The 22,031-nt window shown below is 44.0% G+C and overlaps 1 protein-coding gene across 3 annotated transcripts in view; it reads right to left on the reverse strand.

The window, feature by feature from the left end:
- Positions 1 to 22,031, reverse strand: part of SLX4 (SLX4 structure-specific endonuclease subunit) — a 31,896-nt gene that overhangs the window by 3,767 nt on the left and 6,098 nt on the right. Inside the window, exons 3-14 of one of the 3 annotated variants that reach the window (XM_030484797.1) lie at positions 20,477 to 20,579; positions 18,013 to 18,749; positions 17,182 to 17,445; positions 16,173 to 16,347; positions 14,341 to 14,556; positions 13,157 to 13,371; positions 11,748 to 12,061; positions 9,984 to 10,287; positions 8,390 to 8,478; positions 5,173 to 5,319; positions 4,307 to 4,476; positions 1,017 to 3,478 (exon numbers count right to left, since the gene is read on the reverse strand). In XM_030484797.1, the coding sequence (XP_030340657.1) occupies positions 1,017 to 3,478; positions 4,307 to 4,476; positions 5,173 to 5,319; positions 8,390 to 8,478; positions 9,984 to 10,287; positions 11,748 to 12,061; positions 13,157 to 13,371; positions 14,341 to 14,556; positions 16,173 to 16,347; positions 17,182 to 17,445; positions 18,013 to 18,382 (4,726 nt within the window). In that variant the 5' untranslated portion in view covers positions 18,383 to 18,749; positions 20,477 to 20,579. Of the gene's footprint in view, positions 1 to 1,016; positions 3,479 to 4,306; positions 4,477 to 5,172; positions 5,320 to 8,389; positions 8,479 to 9,983; positions 10,288 to 11,747; positions 12,062 to 13,156; positions 13,372 to 14,340; positions 14,557 to 16,172; positions 16,348 to 17,181; positions 17,446 to 18,012; positions 18,750 to 20,476; positions 20,599 to 22,031 lie in introns of those variants that run through there. The other 2 variants (XM_030484798.2, XM_030484799.2) reach the window with 2 other exon arrangements.

The following is a 22,031-nucleotide window of genomic DNA, read 5'->3' on the forward strand; positions in this document are numbered from 1 at the left end:
TTTTCAAAACTGAGATACTTGTATTTTATTTACTTTAAATCAGAAAACAGCTTAAATTAAGATATATGTCATGTCTGAATATGAAGCCCATTCAGGCCTTTGCTAGAACAGGCAATGTTTACAAGGCACTTAAAAACCCATGCTTACTGAATTCCATGAAGTGTTTTGTCTCCCAGGAAAGAAATTTCATAATAGGAACTTGATGCAGAAGAAACTGAGCAAGTCAAGCTTCTGGGCTCCTGAGTTAGATACTGATTTAACGACACCAATTTACTGATACTGTGAAGCACAGCCTCACGTCATATTCTAAACACACGTTAAACTAATCACTTAATATGGCATAATAAATTATTTTAATTAGATACAATGAGATCTGGTCTCAGATGGAAGGAACCACACAAGTAACCACATTGTGTAAGGCATGCAGAGGTTTGTTGCAGGGGCCCAGAACCAGCAAAGACAGGGCAGCACGAGAGAGCAGTGCATCAGCAGAGCTTTGCAGGGAAGCATGCATGAAGCCTCTCCATGGGCAGGGACAGGCACTCACACCAGCAACCCTCTGTGCCTGCACCACTGTGCTGCTTACCTCATGTCCTCGTGTACATTAGCACAAGCATTACTTCATGAATGCATGAAAAGCAAGAGCGCACAGAGCACCCACTACTACAGGGAGCAAATACCACTGGCATGCAAGCTGAAGGCTGGTTTTTCATTCTGTTCTGGTGAGGTTTTTTCCTCCAGGTACCTGTAGCTTCTGCAAGGAGTACCACTGCTATCACAGAATCACTGTGAATAAAATACAAGTGGCTATGCTCCACGAATCCCATGTTTAGATATGCTCTCTCCCACATCAGAAGATTACTGCACCTTTTTTGTGCCTGGCCCTGACAACTACTTCAGACCAGAAGGCAAAAAGACCCTTTCAATATATCAGGCAAACCTCAGGTGAAATGATCACTTAAAATTAAAACAATTTAACCTAGTCCAAAAAATCTAGTATCAATACAGGCTCTCACCAGGAGTCTTTACAGCATCTGTCTGACGGGCACCTGCTGCAGCTGACAACCTCTGAGACAGAGGAAGCATCTCTGGAAATTCATCTTCCTCATCTTCTCCATTCCAGTCATCCCAGATTTTGGAGTTCAAGTAACTTGGTCTATTGCCCACTGATGAACATGCCTCAATAGGACTCTTTTCAAGACAGAACAAAGTTGTTCTTCTGCCAACATGACTTCCTTGAAGAGGGGTACTGCCCTTAATTTCCTGCACGTGCGCTGGGCTCTCCCACTGCTCTTGCCAAGAGCCAGCTCTGGGGCTGCTGGTGGTGCTGGTCTTTGCACGGCTGACCCGGTTGGAGTCCTGGCTGTTACCTCTGACTGGCGACAGATACTCAACATGCCAGGAGTCATCAACGGGGATTGGGGGCTCACCACAAAGCAAGACACTGCTGCTCAAAGAAGGCAGACTTATCTCCTTTTCAGTGTCCTCTACCTCAACCACACTGGTATTTGTTTTATCTTCCAATGACTGCTCATGGCACAGAGGCAAAGGTTTGGATAAAGATGAGATCTTGGCACATTTGTTTTTTATGTTGGTGTGGCCAGGGGAGAGCAGAACTGGATCCTCTGGAGAAACTGGGGGGCAGTTCATGGAAAATGATCCCACAGTTGGGCTGCTGGGAGGGCTCCTTTCACTCACTGAGTTCTCCATAGGCAAATGTTTGTCTGACAATGTTGTTTCATGAACTTTTATTAAATTTCCAGTCATTTCATGGTTATTATTACCTGCTGCGAAGTTCTTTGTGCCGAGTTTAGGTCCTGGACTCTTTAAAGAATTAATACTTGTGACCTGAGTCTGTGTTGAGAAGCTTCTGCTTTTGCTCAGAACCGGTGTGTCTGGCACTAGCCAGGAGCTGTCTGTACCCAAAGACATTTCATGACTGAGCCTTTTTTCAGGGCTCAGGTTTGGACTCTGTTTGCTCTCCATACAAACATCTATTTGCCTCCTGGGAGACAATTCAGTGGACATCTTTACATCACTGCTTATATGCACTGTATCTGTAATGCCACATGAGACCTGGGTTGATCTTTGCTCTGTGTCAGTGACTGATGAGTTATGTTCAGCTTTTGGTATCTCAGGACCTTGTTCTACATTTGAACATTTCAGTTGCCCAGAGATCTCCATTTTCTTTAGAGCAGAGCCTGACTCTGGCGACTTCTTGTCATGTTGTAACTCCATTTCATCATCAGAAGATAAAACAATAACATCACCCTCCTTATTCTCCTGAACTGCAGCATCCTGAGTTCTCATGACCAGTGATGAAAACACTGGGACATATGTATCCTTGTTTAAATCAACGTGGGGAAGCTTTGCTGGAGAAATTATGTTCTTGTTTCTTGATGCAGCCCCCAGCTCGCTGGCTTTCTGAAAGTGTATTTCATCAGATGGGAATGACTTTTCCTTTCTGTTCTGCTTTGGTGTTGACACATGCTCGCTAGCAAAACTTCTCTCTGATTTTGGAGATGCAGGTGAAGAGCCAACAGCAGGAAAAAGGGGCACATAAGGTTTGGGAGCAGGACTCCCACAAAAACTGTTCCTCTGTGGAGAGAGATCTTTTTGTGACTTGCTGTACAGAAGTGAATCACCCACATCAACATGTTTTTCACCAGGAGCCTTCCCTAATTCTTTGATAACTTCTTTCAATGGAGAAGGCTCACAGTACCTTCCCTGAGTTCCCTGAGAAAACAAGTGTTCATAACTTTCATTTCTATTAGTATCGTTGTGGAAACTTGGTAACTGTTTTTCACAGTGATCTGCCTCGTCATGCGAGACCTGAGATGACTTGTTATCCTTCACACCTTCACATCTCTTAACAGTCTCTCCTTCATTAGTTGTGGCACCATGGGATGCTATGTCCCATTTTTGAGGTTCACTGTGGTGAGGCACAAAAGTGGTCTGTAGATCATTCATTCTCTTGCACCTATTTATATCCTGCGTTTTCTCTTCTTGTGCAGACAAGTCACATTTAGATTTTTCTACTTCATTGTCATCCCTCATATCTTTGAAGCTGTTGCTTATTAAAGCAGATTTAGATCTCTTTACCTCTTCCTCCTCAGTTTGCTGGTTTGTACCTTGGGCTGCCTCAGTATCACTGCAGATGCTGCAGTCTGTTCCCTCGCTCCCCTCTGTTTCACCTTGAACCATTTTTCTCTGAGTTGCAGCAAACTCGTAGATTTCCTCCAGCTCCTGTTCGCCCACCACATCTTCTTTCTGGCATTCAGGGTTCAGCATAGCTACTTCTTCCTCATCTTCACCCACCCACATCGACTTCAAGAGGTCTTGGAAGTTCTCAGCTCTGTCCTCACAATCTTTGTCACCCGTCACAGAGATAAGATCATCTTCTGAATCCGCTGCAGAAGGCAGCTGACTCTCTTCAGTGTTGCTTTCACACTTTGCCATCAGTTCCCTCACACCAAACCTGCAAGGATATAATAGTAATGTTAGTATTTTCCTCCTTCAGTATTACTTCACCATTTGGCTGCCTGATCACTCTTGTGAGCCTTGTAAAGAAATTGCATGAGGATGCTGTTTTCCCAAGATACACAAGATCCAATATACTCCTGAAATTCCAGGTGTCACTCACATGAAAGCATCAGGCTCACTCTTCCTTTTCTATGTTGAAGACTAAACAGGTACATGACTACACTAAACCCCTTTTGCCAATTGCACTGGTGAGAGCCCCAAGGAATGGCTGGTGCTGGATAATGTGTGTCACGTGCAAGCTTTGTGGCTTTTAGGAATAACAGGGCAGCTCTGCACATACATTTTAGCAAGACCCAACCATTTTCCCCCTGTATCTCAGCAACTGCTCCCATTTCAAGCTCTTTACTTATCACACACCTAGGATTGTGACTGAGAGCATGGCTGACACAACACACTGGAGTTCTAAGCATCCAATATGTTCTGCAAGTGTTGTTCAGGTTAAGTGCATCACTAGTGCAAAGCTTTGAGAATCCCATATAGAAGATATGCTCATCATTGGCTGTCAATAAACACCTTGAGACAAAACTCTTGGCAAAAAGTCTTCTAAGCATATACTGAACATAGAATATCTCACACAGGTACAACCTGAAGAGAGACTTGTGGAAAAGATGTGGGTAGGTTGTTCTTATGTGCAAATTTCATTTAAGATGTAAGCAGAGGATTATGGAATTTGTAAACCACTAAAACAGTACTGAAAGCTATCAGGTTGGGATCTGTGTGGCTGAAAGCGCAAGAGGATCCAAAACATGCTCATGGCACAAACCTGGCAGCCAGAGTGCCCACCTGGGGCAGCACCCCAGCAGGGATGTCAGCATCAGCAGCATAAAGGTACCGCAGGAATGCAGACACTGCCTCTGCTGTCACGTCACTCAGCAGCACACGGCGTGTCTGGGCGTTCCCATCCTCCTCCACTAAGAACCCTTGGCTGTGAACCTGGGGTAAGAGGAAAGAAAACGATGTCCATTTGCTAATAAAGGAACAACACCACCAAAGTTCTTGTTCCTATCAGCTTAACTCCTTTCATTCACCAAAGTCTTACACTGGAACCAGGACCTGATGCCTCAGAGGGAAGCTAAGACGACCAGTTATGCAGAGCTTCATATGGAACAGGGCATTTCCTTCCTGACCCTACAGCTGTTGGCTTCCAAGTTTAACTACTCCTTTTAGTTACACATATAAAGATGGTCTTAAAGTTCTCCAGTTAGTTTTGGAATCAGATTACTTCCCAGAGCACAACTTCCAGTGTTATCTATACCTCTGTACAAGCAAGCTTCCTCTGATCTGTTTTGAATTTACCTACCCTTGATGCACTGCCAAAACTCTAGTTCTCCTGGTGTCTCGCAGGAAAAGAGACAGGGCAAAAAGCACTTAGGAAGCTTCCTCCATTACTCACAGGCAGAATGCAAGGAAGGATCTTTGCCTCCCCATAGTGTCCTCAGATAAAGTACCACATTTTCCACCACTTGGTCACGATTCTGGTTTCCTAAGCTGAAAAACCACTGCAGGTCCCAAGGCACTTGCTGTTATGCCCAGCAGTGCTCTGTGCTGATTCTGTCACATTAACTGATTGTAGGCGGGCAGTATGGGCTTTCCTGAAGCACAGGAGGAAAGTACATCAGCAGTACTTACAACTTGGACGACCTGTGGACATCGCGCGTACAACACAAACATGTGGGCATAAAGGACTTCCCCACAGTCCACCTGGAACTGGACATCACTTAAGTGGGGGTTGTTGACCATTGCACCAAAATCTTCAGCCAGCAACCTGAGGGAGGCCTAGAACACAGAAGGAACACAGACAGAAGTTATGTTACAGCTGTCTAACATTTCCCTGAAAAATAAGGGAATAACCCAGTTTATCAGCACTGCTGTACTGTGGGCCCCAGTCTGGAAACACTGCCTTTGCCTCCTGGAGATCATCATCAGCATTCTCAATTTCAGGTCTTCCCTATGACAAATAAGCAACGACTAACAGACATTTCTGGCTTTGTTTTCCTCCACTTTTTCCACAGTGTGGCAATTATGAAGAAAGGGCAGTCGTGCTGTATTCTACTGTACTTGTTCTGCCTTGTATTACAGCACATTATCACCCTCAGATCTTCACCACACCATATCCTGATGCGGTCTAGCCACTGCCTAGAGTTAGCCTCTTGATCTACTGCCTTCCACCACATTTTTAGGAAACTGTAATTTCCACTTTGATGGACTTGAACTCAAGTTGCTATAATTAGAATAAGGAGAAAGAGGATGACTCAGGGATGGGGTAATGAGGCTTTCTTCTCTCATTCACTGTCTGTCAACGACAGCTGAGAAGAGCAGCTCTGCAACAAGGGGCCCACATAGAACAAAACTGATGTAGGTGTCTAGCTCAAAGGAATTTATGTGCATGTTACTGAAACCCCTTTTGACAATTCCACTCAATTATAAAAAAAAAAGAAACATAATTTCTATTATCATTCCAGAACCCCTTCCTGGGATTTTGGGGAGGGCTGGTTGGCTGAGCGACCTGTGACTGGTTACTGGTGATGGGAAGGTCAGGCCTGGGGTACACTGCCAAAGAAAGCAATGATAAATGCTCTGTTTCTGCTCTGGAGCTGCTCCCAGTATGAACCTACCTCAGGCAATCTCCTAAAGACTCAGATCCCTCTAGGCAAGTGTTGTGGCTCTGGAGGGGGCCAGCGCTTCAGACAAGTGTGTAACACCCTCAGCTCACAGCTGAGAGGCTGTCTGACTGTAAGCAGAAACCAGTTTATAGGTAACACACTGATCATTGTCCCTGTGCTTTCCAAGCCTACTGCAGAGTTGAGGAACTGCAAGTTTTATTCCAGTGAACATCTGCACGAGATGCTGTTCCTGCTGGAACAACACAGCTCTTTATTTTATTAGCAGGTTTCTACATTAGCAGTGGACTGTGGAAACCCAACCTTTCTACTTGCTCCAGCATGTGTTTGCAGGCAGCCAACACTAATTAGCACCAAAAGAGCAGCACACACCAGAACGCTTCTTCATAGGTGGGCTAGAGAAGACTCTGCACGTCGTGGCAGTGGTGTGGACTGCTCTCCAAGGGGAAGACAGGAAGCTCAGTCTGGAAACTAATCTGATGTTTCTTGCTTTCTTATTCTTGGCAGGTAGGATACCTGCAAGACAGTACCTCAGGAAGCCAGCAAACACAGACTCCTGATGCTACGTTCCAGGCAGCAAGCCCAGAAAGGCTTTCCTGCCGACGCTAAAATTATGAATCAAGAATGGGGAAATTAAATAAGGCTAAAACCCTCCTGGCTGCACCATTCTCTGTGCAAAGCAAACAGACTGGTCTGAAGACAGTGAACACAGAAGAACACTCTCTCCTACTGAGGTGGCCTGCTAGGCTGGACTCCACAGATGTGACAAGGGTCTTAAGCATGGGTGGGAGGATGTGCTACCAATGCAATGCTCTATTTGCTCTACATGGTTACACTCTGTGCTCATATGAAGCACAAATCTCTCCCACTGGCAGTCCAACTCTTCAGCAATGCTTCACTTGCTCAGGAGAACTATCGTGGAATCAAACTAAATCTGAAAACAAAATGATCATACTGGTTTTGCTGGTAGCAACTGAGTTTCAGCAACAGTATCAGTTTCTGTGTTCTAAAGACCTCTGGTTTAACAGACTCAGAAGCTTATAAAATAAGACTTTTTTTTTTTTAAATACTCCCAAGGAATATCTAGAGTCTCAGGGATGCTCAAATTTGATACTGATTCCCACCTCAAAGAATTGTCTCCTTTAAAAAGCATCTTAATTCTGTAAGTACAATATGAAAGCGTGTTCTCAGAGCATCCAAATTCCCTCAGTACCAAAAGCTCCAGCTCTCATGGCATGATTATTTATTATCAAACCAAAGATAATAAGTTTCACCAGATAAAATGGATGACCTTGGTAAGAAAATGAATTAATTTGGTTTTATATGCACTTCAATTGAAAACTGATTATACATCCATGGGGGATTACATATCCACTGGTGCATCTGGGGCAAGGTGTGATCTACAGAATGCTACTAGCTTGATAAAAACATCATCTGTGGCTTAGTAGCCTGTATTCTTCACTTAGTCACCACAGAAAATCAGTCACACTGATTTTCAAGATAGTTCCTCTGATTTGTGTTCCCACAATTGAAGATTTTCTATACCAAACCTTTTAAAAAACTCATATTAGCAGCAAAAAAATGCTAATTTTCCATGGACCTCACAGCATTGCACATGATCTGTCAGGCTTTTATGCCAGATGACAGAATGTAGTGCAGGTCAGTCAGTCGTTGCAAGAATTCTCTTGCCCGTTGCAAAGCATGGCATGGAGAGGAAGGTGATGGAGGAGGAAGAGTTCCATTCAGAACCACACAAAGTAGGTGTGTGAGCCTGGAGGAAGCAATGGGAAGCTCTGTCTCTCCTGGGCTGCAACCAACGCTCTTGGACAGCCTGGGCATTAAAGCAGAGTCCTGCCTAACATCGTGCAGCTGCATCCCTAGTTCCTACCCCCAAATAGCACAGTAACGTAACACTTTAACCTGGTTCTCTTTATATAAACTATGCATAGTTTGGCCATTTTAAATCACTTCTCTCATCGGGTAGGACAAGTACTGAAAAATCCACAGGCCTGCTTGTGGGCATCAATGAAATAATACCAATGTGTGCTGATCCCACCTGTGTCCATGATGATCCCTGGGTAACTGTGAACCGTAAGCACCTCTTTGTTTCTATGGAAAGGAGTGAGAATTACTCCATACTTCTCTGAATTGCACAAATGCAATAGTTTCTTTTTTACAGTGATAAACAATTACAAAATAGTGGGGGAAAAAAGAGTTATCCTTACTTTTTTACAGCTGCTCGTCAGAAGGCTCTTCTCTTTGGATGGGGGCACGAAGCCACTGTGTGGAATATCACTGGAAGTCACTTCTTTTCCTCAAAGAAGAAAATGCACATCACAAATCACATACAACTTCTCTGTGAAACAGAGCGATGTAAGGACTCCTAACAGGATCCCTGCCATGACAGCTCCCTACACAGCTGCTATAACCTGACTGAGCTGAAGGCTCATCCTCTCCCTTGTGCCCTTACTGGAGGGTTTGGCTCAGGGCTATGACAGGCTGTGGGTACCTGAGTACCATTCAGCCATGAGCAGCACCAACCTACTGCAGATCTGCGTGTCATAATCATCCAGGTGGAAAAACTGGGAAGTACATGTTTCCCTGCTTTCACATCTCAGTTTTCCTCCACTGGGAAAAAACTACAACACGGAGCAGGATGGGACATGCCATGGTTTCATCCCAGCAGACAGGCAGAATGTATTTTGGATCTGCATGTCAACCTAGAAAAATGCTGTGGGCTCTAGTCCTCAGAGGCAGACACTGAAATCAGTTTTGCACAGCCTGAGCTCTGTGGTACTCTACAGAATGCACAGAAAAGAATGCAGAGCAACAGAAAGAATTCATGCCTTCAGAAATGGGCTCTGGTGCATCCAGGGAGACCTTAGAGCCACTTCCAGTCCCTGAAGGGGCCAACAAGAAACCTGGAGAGGGACTTTTTACAAGGGCCTGTAGTGACAGGACAAGGGGGACTGGCTTTAAACAGACAGAGGGGAAATGCAGATTAGGTATAAGGAAGAAGTTGTTCCCTGTGAGGATGGTGAGGTGCTGGCACAGGTTGCCCAGAGAAGCTGTGGCTGCCCCATCCCTGGAAGTGTTCAAGGCCAGGTTGGATGGGGCTTGGAGCAACTTGGTCTAGTGGAAGGTGTCCCTGCCCATGGCAGGAGGTTGGAACTGGATGAGCTTTAAGGTCCCTTCCAATCCAAACCATTCTGTGATTCCATAATTCTGCTGAACAGCTAGGCCATTTTAAGGGATAACATTGACTTTGAAACGCACAGTTGTGTGCCACATACAACTATGACTGGGGACATTAGAGAGCTGCCCATAGAGGAATTCTAGGTATTATATTTTTTCAACCCTGTACAAGATAAAGTTCAGGTTTGTGTAATTGATGTACCAACATAAAATCATCCCTCTTGCACATCTCTCTCATCCAGTTGTCTCAGGACCTGAAAAGACAGTGCACAAAACAGTGCCCAAAAAGTAAGGATAAGGATTTTGTCCCAGCTGTTGAACATGTCCAAGCTCCATCCTGGCAGAAAATAGTTTGATATCTTTAAGGGAATTTTAAAATAAAATTTAGTATCTGCTGTCCAGGAGCTCTCTCAGATGCCAGGACTTACGAATCATTTCAGAAATATCAGCTTGATTGTATCTAAGGCTTACTGCAGAAGAATGTCCCCCCACATTATCACCCCTTGGATCAACATCAACATCCTGTGGGTGCTGTCATGGCTCTCCTAACTTAGCATGGCGTTAGGTCTGGCTCTGTGTAGCTGAGGGACGAGGGACAGGGCTGGCAAAGCTGCCAGAACTTACCTGGCTGAGCCGCTTCCTGAACCTGGTTGGCCATTTCCTGAACGTGGCCAACATCAAGATTCCACTGAGTAAGGGTAAGTCCTTCCGTGGCCAACTCAACGAGGTCCTGCAGGGTCTGAGCATCCTTCTGGCTGTGAGATAAAAACTGCCCATCTCCTTCAGAGCCTGACTTGAATTCGTCAGAAGTTTGGCCTCCAACCTCTGTGCAAGTGGGCTCATGAGAACTGAGGTCAGGCTGAATTTGCTGGGATACTTTTGGCTGATCAGATCCCACCGATGGCAAAAGGTTCTCGGGCTTATGATTCTGATCAAAAGAGAAAGGAAAAAAAGATGCCATTAAATTAGGTCTGATTTTATGTATCTGCATTTGCAGAGCTTAGAGTACAGTCTCTACTTCATGCTTTTGAAACATCTAGCAGAGGATTACAGAGCATTCCCCAGATACAGGGGCTTCCAAGGCAGAAACCCTCTGCAGTTTTATGAAGGACTCTCCAGAGATAAGACAGCTCTGAAAAGAAGAAAGGAAACTACAACAGAAAATGCAGAAAAGGTGGTTTTCTCTAGGAACATGTCTGTGCAGGCAGCTGCCAAGCAGGGCTAGAAAGGATGGTGGAAATGCTTCCACTCCAACACGTATATATTTCATTATAGATGGAGCACCTGGCAACAGTCACAGCTGAAGCTCTCCAGGTGCTTCTGTTCTGAGTTCTGAAATGGTTTTGCAGTTACATGTAACTAAATCAAACTTTCACCCTGGAGCTGATATTTTCCAGGTTTGGTCTCTGTTTCCCAATAAAAATAGTTTTGTTTGTTTATTTCTAGGTAAAAATGGTTTAGCCATTTCTGTGAGTGGAAAGAATCAAGACGGAAAACACACTCTTGCCATGATTCTAAAGGCTTGCTTTCTTTTTATTTTTAAACTTCTCTTGCAGTTTTTGGCTTGAACAAGAGGCTTTGACTAGGGCAGAAGTATTAAATAAAGCACCTATATATGCACAGTTGCTTTTGAACAGAAGCACCAAATAATTCTTCAAGGAAAGAATGAGGGAAGAAAGAGAAGTGATATCCTTCTTCTTGGAAAGCAAGTATGTGATAATATGAGAGACTAAAAGAACTTTGTCTATTTCTGTAGGCACTTTTAATAAGAACACAGAGCATTGAAAGAGGTGGGTGATCTAGGTGAGAAAGAACAAAACAGTGGAACTTAGAACTGGATCAAAGCTCGAATGCACCAAGAGCAGTGGGATGCACAAAGAAATGTGAAGTGTAAATGCTTCACTTTACAACTCTAGGAGCTCCCACCTCCTCCTCTGTACAAGACCAGCACCAGTCTTCAGTTTAAACTTTTCATCCAGATCCTTGCTGAGTGCAACACACTGGCAAAGCTCATACTAGAACCAATCAGAGAAAAGTGCCAGGAAGGAAAACAAGGATCAGGCTGCTGTAAACATGGACAAACTAGTGGCAAGATGAGCAGGATGGGGTCCCTTTACTCAGAACTCTCCATTACCATCAGTTCTATTTTCTGAAAACTCAAAGAATAATGTGGTAATGTGAGCTTCAGCCTCCTCTCCAAAAGGGAGAAATGAAAGTTCAGGATCATAAAACCTAACTGTGTAAGACCAGGGGACAACAGAGCACAAGCACTGGGCATGCAGAGGCAGGGGATAACGTGTTTAAATACCAAATGAGGAAACAGATGGGTTAAAGGGCAAGTGAACTAAGGCACACAAACATCAGAGCAAGGACAAAAGAGCATCCCACCTGCACAGGCTTCCAAGGTACAATTGGAGGGGTTAATGCAGCAGTATAGAATGATTCAGGGTCATAAGGTCCTGTCAGAGCACTGATATTCCACAAAAAGCACTCCTTGGCTTTGGACAATGGCAAAAGCCAGGTTGCTTTCCCAGACTCATTCTCCAAAATCCTACTAGTGGGAAGCTGAGGCGTGGGAGGGAATTCCACCTCTTCTGCAAGCAGCATAGCTACTCGCTCTTCGATCCTTTTGCGGGCCTTCTCCGGGTCCTGAAGCAGTAATGGTGGAGGTGCAGTTGGGCCTCTTTTACGCCGTTTTTTCTCTTTAAAAAGAAAAGGAAGACGAACTCAAATAAATAAACAGCTGAACACAGAGGGCAGAGGAGCTCAGCATGCAGCTCCTTCAAGCACTGTAGTCAGTGATGACCAAAAGACAGCTATAAACTGAACGCAACTCTTGGATTTCTGCAGGTAATCTGAAGCCTCACATCATCCTTGTAGGAGAAATAACTCCAGAAAGACTGACTCCTGCTCACACTGCTCTGCTGCCACTGTTCACACTGCTGGGAGCTGTCAGATCTCTACAAAATCTGATCATTACGGAAACAATCGATATCCATGCAGTCTACCTCCCAGCCCCATGGCACGGTGCCTGTATGGCAGTGCTTTGCAGTAAAGGGAGAGAAACCCACCAACAAATCCATGAAGGATGCCGTTCTCCTGTACTGATGATATCAAACCACAGCTCACACAAACAATGAGCAGCCTTCGTTCAGAAATCCTGTGTCTTACTACCTTTGCCTTGCTAATGCCCATCTCCAAATCCAACTGGAAGTACTTTTAGGCAGGAAGAGACCTGAGCAGGGTCATGAAGAGTGAAGTCTCCCCAGCATGCAGCACTTGGTGCTCTCCCCTAGCAGCTGTCTTCCTTTCTAAAGCTTTCTGCACACTGGAGCAGTGAAGCACATGCTAATACATGTAGTATACACATATGTCCACTATGGAAAGAAAACAAGAGATAAGGCTGAAATAGCTGCATTATCCAGGTTGTGGCCGGATGAATAGGAAAAAAATCTACTGTGGGAGAAAAAACAATAATCTTTTCATGTTATTCTTTTTCACTTCCATGGTTTACAAAAACCAAGGGCTTATCTTAAGAGTATTTTATAGATTCAAAATAATCAAACAGTGAAAAAAAAGCATGATATTCCTAAGGGATTTCACTAAAACCCATGGACATCTTGCAGCCTTTCTTGACTGTGTGTGGATACTACATATTGTTGAAGCTTTGACAGCTTAAATAAAACAGAAACAGGGCTGCCATCCCTCCTATACCCCATAGATATAGGAAGAGCAGCCTGTGCTACGTTCCTCCTCCACTAACACAGGCTTTGATGCTAACTCACTTTAACACATACCTGATCCTGGCTTCCATTTGATTGGCAAAGCAGCCACTGCTTTCACGTTTGTCACTGATTTTGCTTGTTCCTGCTTTTCTTGCTCCAACAGAGAGCGTGACATTGCCATAGCAACCAGCAAATCTTCATCCTTAGTCTCCATTTTGGCCCTCTTCTGTGTTTTCTTCGAGGCCTCTACGGAGGAGCCTTTTCGCTTTGACCTGCTTGGTTGATTGCTGAAATACAGGAATGCAGCAGGAAGCCCAAGTTAACGTGACTGGATCCGAGACAAGAAATACTGAGCACTCCAGACCAGCTGCTCTACTTCCTCAGAGAGACTCCCATATCAAGGATAATGAAAATCTATTCAGTACCTTCTTCTGTAGAGCAAGCAAAGGATTTCTTCTCATCCATGGAACTTAAAAGCAATATAGAGAAAGTCTTATTCTGAACAGGTAAGCACAAGCCCACAGCACTGATATAAGCATCTGCTATCTCTACCTTGAATGTTTTTTTGTACCAAAGGGGAAAAAAGTTGAAGTAGGGCAAAACCAAGATCACCAGAAAAATGCTTTCCCACTCTTCTGCTTCCACAGGCAATGGTCCTTCCTCAGCACAAAGGGACTTAGGAGCCCTTCTACAAATTCAGCCAGACACCACTCTGATTGGATTCTGATCAAATCCAAGAGAGCAGATGCAGCTCTGTACTGAGCACATTTCAAAACACCATGTCTGGTTCCTCTTTGGCTTGGCGTGTAAAGCACATACATCCAGTAGAGCCACAAGCCTAATAGCTGAGGCATTGGCACGACAGATGCTCAGGAGACTGCATGCTTGCACTGTGTGGTTTGCTTAAAAAGCTCAAATACACCATTCAACTTTACTGCCATAACCTCCTCACAGAGCACAAATAATTCTGACAAACCAGCGTAAGATCATTTACTCCCCATCTTGCTCCTGCCTGCTGACATTTACAGTCACTCACCACCTGGCTACTTCTAAAGGAAAGCAAGATGATTTCTCCAACTACCTACCACATTCTCCTCATGTGGTACTGGGTCATGACTCCACTTGACCTTCTTTGGACTTGGAGCCCACCCAGTGTGGAAGTCTGCCTTGCTTCTACTGTTCATCCTGAGGAGCACAGGTTCAGTGTCTCTCAGGCCAAAAAAAGTAACCAGCATCTTTAATTTTTACCAGCTTACCTGGGACACTGAAGAGGTGCCTCACCAAGGGTGGAAACCTGCAAATGCACTGCCTGAAGCAGCATCTTAGGGGGAACATCCATCTCGACAGCACAGTGTTTCAGGTGACTGACCCGGCTCTGTGGGGTTTGGAACTGCTTCCCGCAGATGGGACATTCAGGGACCAGTGGTTTGCTGGAGGATGACATCTGTGCTTCTTCCATCTCATCCAGACACCTGTGAGATGATGGTAAAACTTACCTCTGAAGACTTTAAAACTGTCCATGCTAAGATTTAAACCATATTAAAGAAAAGGAAGCACAATCATCTCCAGTATCTGTAATAGTCAGAAATATCCCTTAAAGAAACAAGAATTAAGTGTTTACCACTGTGATGAACATAACATGTAGAAGTTATATAGAGATTATGGCCTCAGAGCCACATTAAAAACATGGTGCTCAAAGCAAGTGAAGGTAATAACCTTCTTTAACTTCATCGTGTGTCCATCACCTAATCCTTCTTTCTGCATTCATGTTAACATTTCAGCTAACTTAAAAACCACTGTTAAAAAAAGAATCGCCTACCAGAGAAATCAGTCTTCCTCACCCGAAATAGGACTTCTTGTCCTTCTTACTACTTCTGTAGGCATGACCACATGCGGTGTCAAGAACACACATGTTTTCAAGTTGGATATCTCACTTGACAAGGAAAGTGTTTTATGTCATGCAAAAGGGAGCAGCTGAAATTAACACTCAAGAGTGTAGGACGATGAACTTCTAATAATTTCTGGTAAGGCCAAAACTATGTCTCCAAAGACATTCAGGGTGTGAACTCCTGGATCTTCAGTGCCTATTATAAAAATCACTCTCTGCTTAGGTAATGACACACACCACCTACACACACAGGGCTGTGTTAAGAGACCATTCATCTGATGCACCAGGACTGGTGATTACTGGTTTGCCAGTGCATCTATCCACCTACAGCTTTACCTCTTGTGATGAAGGCTGCTATCAAAAAATCCATGGCTAATATAACTTTATAATCTCATCATACCTACTTAATAGTTCAGAAAGCAGACCTAATTTCCAAAAAGTATTTCTGACACACTGTCACTGTTTTACAAGCTCTGTCCTCTCAAGCAGCAGTAAATACCTGAAGACAGAAAGAGCGATAACACCTCTAAAGCTGCAGGTGCAGACAATCCTCATGAATGTGAGCCACCTAATAATGTGATATAGGATTGGACAAATTAAATCCCTCTTGCTTCTGGAGGAGCTCAAATTAAGAAATTACAATAATTCAAATGTGCCATTTCTGATACTCTCTCAACAGAGGAGCACAGACTTCTGTTTTACAAAGAGCTATCTGTACATAATATATTAACAGTTCTTGATATTTACCACTAAGGAAACTGTTAAATTAGGGCACTAATTTTAATTTAGCCATCTTTCTGAACAGCATTACCTTTCCCTCAGCAAACATAGTGACATACTAGCTGTCCTTATAGGAACCATTAGCAAAATAAAGCAAATGTTACTTTGTTGGCTGAAATCAGTAGATCTCCAAATCTGCAGCAGTGGGTCCGCATTAATTTTTATTCACAGTTGCAGCTCCTCTGCCACACTACCAATGAAAGCAGCACTGGCCTTACAACACACATGCAGAAGCCCTGCAGGGCAAGACAATCATTCTCTGCTTTGAGATCAAAACGACTTGTTAATTCAAGCCATAAAGGTCAATTCCACTCTGCAGATTCCTCTGCTACCATGTTCTTTAATGGCTAAGCTGCGTGAGCAGTCTGTGAGGCTAAGGGGGAAAGGATGTGGAAAGGACACATCATGCTCGTCTTTCACCTGTTAACATGCTGCTCTCGTCGTGTTGTGTTCATGGCTGAGAGATCCTTCTGGCAGATCTGACAAAAAAACAAGCCTGCATCTTCCAAGCTTGCCAGGGCTTCCTCTTTGGTTTCCTGCTGAAGAGCCAAAGCCAGAGCACCGTCATGTTCCACGGAGAGAAGATGGTGGGTATCTGGGAAAGAAGGGAGATAATCTTAGAGAGAAAAATGAGAATCCTGTATGAAAGGCAAGAAGCTGTTATACTTATTAATGTATTAAACTGATGTTCATTATTAGTTTATTACACTAGACACATAAAAATTAATTGCCATCTTTCTCTTGCATCTTCACACCTGATCTGTCAAAGACATGTACAAAATGCCCTTTATAAATGCTATGGGACTGCACTAGCCAAAGAGCAGGAGGTGGCAACTTGTTCACAGAACATCACATATCAGAGCCAAGTGAAAGGCAAGTTTTGGCTAAAGTTTCTGGGGACAATATGGCATCTTATACATTACATATTAAAACACAGCAGATTGTCCATACAGAACCTACAGAGCCTTGACTTATAAAGAATGAAACAAGAGTAAAATTGCTGTGAATTCAGTTCATCTGCACAGAACATATTACCTTACAGAGTGCTTGGAGATCTACCAAAGATGGGGGCTACCTAAGAGTCATATTTACCTAACAGCTGCCTAATGCTGTCCTAAGGGAAGGATGACAAAGTTCACTGATCCTGTTAGAATTCAACCTGTTTTCAAGAAGACAGTTATCCCTCTGGAATCTAAAATGAGGTTAATTCAGCCTCAGAGAAGAGCTGGGAGAAAAGTATGGATAGCCCTTTAACAATAGAGAAAGCAAGATTTCTCAGCAGTCTGGAGTGATTTATTCAGTGCTGCACACTGAGCCCTTAGGCTGGCTGGGAACAAAGCCCAGGAATCGGGACTGCTTCTCATGCAACCATGCTCACCAGCCCACAGCACTCTTTCTGCATGTACCAGAGCTAACAGGAGAAACATACCATTCTCTGGTGAGTTCTGCTCCTTGCTTTCGTCTGGGAAATCTCCATTGGCTACAAACTTTGGCAAACTATCATCTGCGCTGTGTTTTAGCTGCTCAGGTGCCACTCTCTTGAACTGCTGCATTCTCTCCACTACCAGCTCTGCTACCCGCATCTTTGACCCTGCGAGTGTCAGTATCTTTGAGGTGGGTGAAGAGCAGGTCCCTGGCTGTGTAGCAGGATGGAAGGATAACGTAGTCTGGGAACAGCCACGCAGAGTATTTACTATAGGGAGGGAAAGCACCAGAGCTTTACTAGTCAGTTTTAAACACAAAGCCAAGCTGCCCAGAGAGCTGCTGGGAAGCCTTCCTCAACAGCAGCCTAAACCAGGCTGTTTTGCAGCAGCCATTCTTAAAGGATGAAGTGAACAATTTGTTTTGCTGTTACATGAGTTTATACTTGATAACCACAGTAACAGTATAGGGCTTCTGTGCTACAGTGGAGACTAGATATCGCCACATTCCTTTTAGAGGAAGGCCCAGAAATCCCACATGCTGGGCTGTATCACAAGCAGTGTGACCAGCAGGTCAAGGGAGGGGATTTCCCCCTCTACTCCACTCTCATGACACCAGACCTGGAGTACTGCGTTCAGCTCTGGGGCTCCCAACATAAGGATGTAGACCTGTTGGAGCAAGTCCAGAGGACTTGTGCAGATGGGAACACAAGCAAGCCTGCTTTGATCAGTGCTCCTGTATGTCCCCTCCAGGTGGGCTTCTGAAGACCTCCACTGAACTCTACAGAGTCTTTTCCCTCCCAGCCTATTTTCCATCTGAACAGTTTTGGTCTACTCACCTGACAGAGTCCTCTGGCTGCACTCACTGATCACTGCACTTGGCTGGCTGGCAGAGAGAGGGTTTGTCTTTCCATTCCCTTGTACAATCTCACCACCATTACAGGCCACAGCGTCACCATCTTCTTTGTGCACCAGTCTTTGTTCCTTTGGTCCCAAATCTTGAGGAAAGTATGTCTCCTTCACAGCTGGTAAGTGATGATGGTTTTGGCTCTTAGCAGGAGCTTTGCCTCTTCTTAATCTGCTTCCTGCTGCAGTGCTCTTTGGCCTCTTCTGAGCCCTTTTCGCCACCTCAGCATCCCCAGCTTTTTTCTTCCCTCTACCCAAAATATTTGCCCACAACTCTTTAAAATCATTGTCCTGTTCATCCATTGGCCTGCAGATTCCAGCAACACTGTGGCCTAACAACACTGTGAGGACTGGAGGGCAGGGGGAGATACCAGAATCAGTTCATCATCTGTGATCTGCTATCTTCACCAATTCCCCTCCACCACCTCAGAAATGTCCATTCTCCAGACTTCAATGAGGCTGACAGAGTGGGCACTTCTGTGCTGTTCCCACAGCTCATTCTTCCACAGTTAATTCACAGCCATTTAGTAGAGCACATTCTCCACAGACCCCACCTGCTTTCACAAGTTAGTTCTTCAGAGGTCTCTAGGCTGTAGGTTAAGCACCTCAGCTTGTGCAGAGCATGCGCAGGAGCTTCATGATGTGCTTCAGAAAGACACTTAAAAATGCCCTTAAAAAAGACATAAAAAAGGTGGTTATGCAGGATGGTATATGCAGATGCAGTGTGGGGCAGGCTGGTGTAAAACTTTGAAGGAGGAAAGGATTTGTATAAAATAGTATGATTGGAAAAAACATGTACTGACCCAGAACATCATCCCTATAATTGTACTACAGACATGCACAAGCTACATGAGGAAAGAAGAGAGCTTTCAAAACAGATATCTGATACTGGATAGGCTTTTGTCCTGGAGCTCACGATTTGAGACTGTCCCTTTTTTATACACATTCATACCTACATTTATATAACACAAGACCAGCGAATGGAGCGGGGAGAAAAAAGTAAGTCCTTCACATCAAGCAGCTATTCTAGAGTGTAAAATTCTGCTTTGCGGCACTGCAGCTTTAAAGAGCCCAATCTCATTTTGAGAAGCAAAGGCAGTTTCTGGCGTTCCAAAAGGATTTCTGGGACAAGTCTGAGAACAATTCTATCAAACATGTTCATCCTTTCTCTCCTCTTACCTACACGGCTGGTCACCTTCGGGATTAGCTCTCCTGTTCACTAATAGTGAACTCATCTTCTGAGTACTCAATAAACCATGGCACTGACCATGTTTCACAAACTGCTGTCAAATACACAAGGTAAACAGACTAAACAAATCGTATTTTTAAATGAGTTTCTTAATCTTTTCAGCTACAGTAAGAACAGTAGGACCAGAACCAGGGGTTACTTGGAACAGCACTGGGTACAATGTCCAGATGGAAACGCCATCAGCCCCCAGGCAAAATTAAAACTAGATCTCTATTCTTAGACATTTTGATTGTCCTCTTCTTCCTAGTCCTAAGTTCACTCTGGTTCTGGCTATTTTAACAGACGTTTTATATTGCTCCCAAAATGTATTTCTTTCAAGCCTAAACCAGAGTGTTTCACTTGGAATGGCATCAGCTGTGGTTCAGTTTCTCCAGTAAAGCTCTGGGCACAGAAAGACTCAAAAAGCAGGAAAAACACATGTGAGATTGTTTTCTCAAATGGCTTGGCTGCAGACATGCGAGGCTGAGGAATGCCGGTTACACACTTTCATGGGTCAGCCTTTCCTATAAGCAATTACAGATGTTAATGGATTTATTTATTTTAAACTCAGGCTCCCAAACCAGAGAGGATTTTGCTGTGAATCTTGGAGTCATTTCCTGTTAGAGGGAAACTGAAGTTTTATGTAGCCAGTTCATAAATTTAATTTTCCTGGACAGAATCTTGGTGTAGTTATCACTGTAAATTTACCATTTTCTTCTAAGCAGGAGACAGCATGTGCAGAAAAACAGAATCTCACATCCTCCATGGCTTTAAATACCTCTTACAGATGCATTTGTACTGGCATATTATTTATGGTGAGTTCCTGATATTAAACTTTGAAACAGATCAGAACTTTTGCATTTGCAATCAATGTTTGGTGCCCCACGTAGGCCAAATCAGACATACAAACGACGCAAAACTAACTAAGAATGTATCTTACTCCTCACTTTCCAGACGTGTATTTACAGGCTCCTGCTCTGTTCAATATCTCAGTGTTTCTGCTGCTGCGATTGGTGTACCCAACAGTCAGCCTCGGCACCAGTTTGTAGAGCTTCAAAAGTAAAGGCTTGGAAAGTAGCTTCTTTCAGTAGAGTATTAATTCATTTTGGAAGATTTTAGGACTCAACAAATCACAAAGCTGGTCAAATAAAATAAACAGCACCACTTACCTATCCACTTAGATGCCAAATCTACAGCCCAGCTGTGCCCTTCAAGTAAATGTGGATCAGTGAAACGGTACAAAGCAGGACCAGTAAGAATGAAAGATGGAACCTGGAAAATGGAAGGAAAAGGCTAGATTTAGAGTGTTCTGTACTGACTGCTCTTTTTGCTTGAGTTCCAAATTGCAGGGGGAAGGAGACAGCTCTAATGGTGCTAAGTTCTGCCACTTCCATTGATCCATGTACCTGAACTATGTGAGGATCTGTTCGGCTTAATGAGCGGCACTGCAGCTGTTGCAGAGAAAGCCCAGAACCCTTCAGAAGGCAGAGCAGGTCAGACAGACTAGATAAAGCCCTGAGGAACCTTGTCTGAGCCCACAGCTGACCCTGATTTGAGCAGGATGTTGGACTAGAGACCTCCCAAGTCACTTCCAGCCTGAGTTATCCTAACATCCTACAAACAGTCCATCCTTGATTTTTCCACTGGGACTAATTTTGTTTGCTGGTAACTTTCTTTAAACCAGAACCACAGCAATTAATTCCTATAGAAATCCACTAATGTTATTATCATAACCCTGTGGCCACACAATACCCTCACCTTTTTGATCCTGCCATTTTTAGGCTCACAGGGATCTACTGAATTGAGTTCTCTGGTTTAACTGAAAAAAATCCAGGAGGAAGTATGAAGAAAGTATTCCTTTTCATCAGTCCTGTTTGCTTCCTTTGAACTTCATTGACTGTCTTCTGTTGAGATAAGGAGGATAAAAGCTCCAAATCTCTTTAGACCACTCAGTACCTTACTAAATTGTATGTATCACATCTTCCAGTGTCTGTGCTCTAAAAGAGTCCCGGTCTTTTCTCTTTTCTTAGGAGAATCCTTCCGGGTCCCTAACCATCTCCAGCAGTATTCCCCGAATCCGTTTCACTCTACATTGCTCTGAGATGCACTGACTAGTACTGCAGACAGCAGACTGCTGATACTGCTGCTGAAGTAGTTTTGTATTGTTCACATTCCCTCCCCATCGAGGCCTTGCAGATCCTAACATCTTCTTTGCTTTGTTTTGAAAGCATCTGCTTGTTGAGAAAAGGTTTTACCTGAACAGAGATGCCCAGGGCTCTTTCAGTATCTGGTATCATTAAGGTGTTCCATATGATTTACCTGTTTTCCCACCTCCATGCCCTGCTTTACGCTCCTCCATGCTAAGTTCATGACTCATGATGCATGTTACCTACAGCTTGGAGCCTTGATAGAACCACCTCTGATCTCAACGGAGCTGAAAAAGATATGTCACTGCTCAGTGGGACCACCAGGCACATGCTGAGGTGCATTCAGAATGAACCCCTGGATGCTCTTTGCTACTTTTCAGCCAGTTTCCTCCCTCAGATCATTTACCATTCATGATACCATTTACCATTCTTTATCTTTTTCCACTTTTCAAAGGACTTCTGAGCAAGCTACATTAATCCATTCTTTATTTCCTGATTTGTTGACAAATTCAAAGCACTCCATTAGACTACGGCTAGGCAGTCTACTGGAGAAACAAGGCTATCATATTGATAAGAT

The sequence above is a fragment of the Strigops habroptila genome, chromosome 4 (assembly GCF_004027225.2).
Source record: "Strigops habroptila isolate Jane chromosome 4, bStrHab1.2.pri, whole genome shotgun sequence".
In the NCBI taxonomy this organism is placed as follows: Eukaryota; Metazoa; Chordata; class Aves; order Psittaciformes; family Psittacidae; genus Strigops; species Strigops habroptila.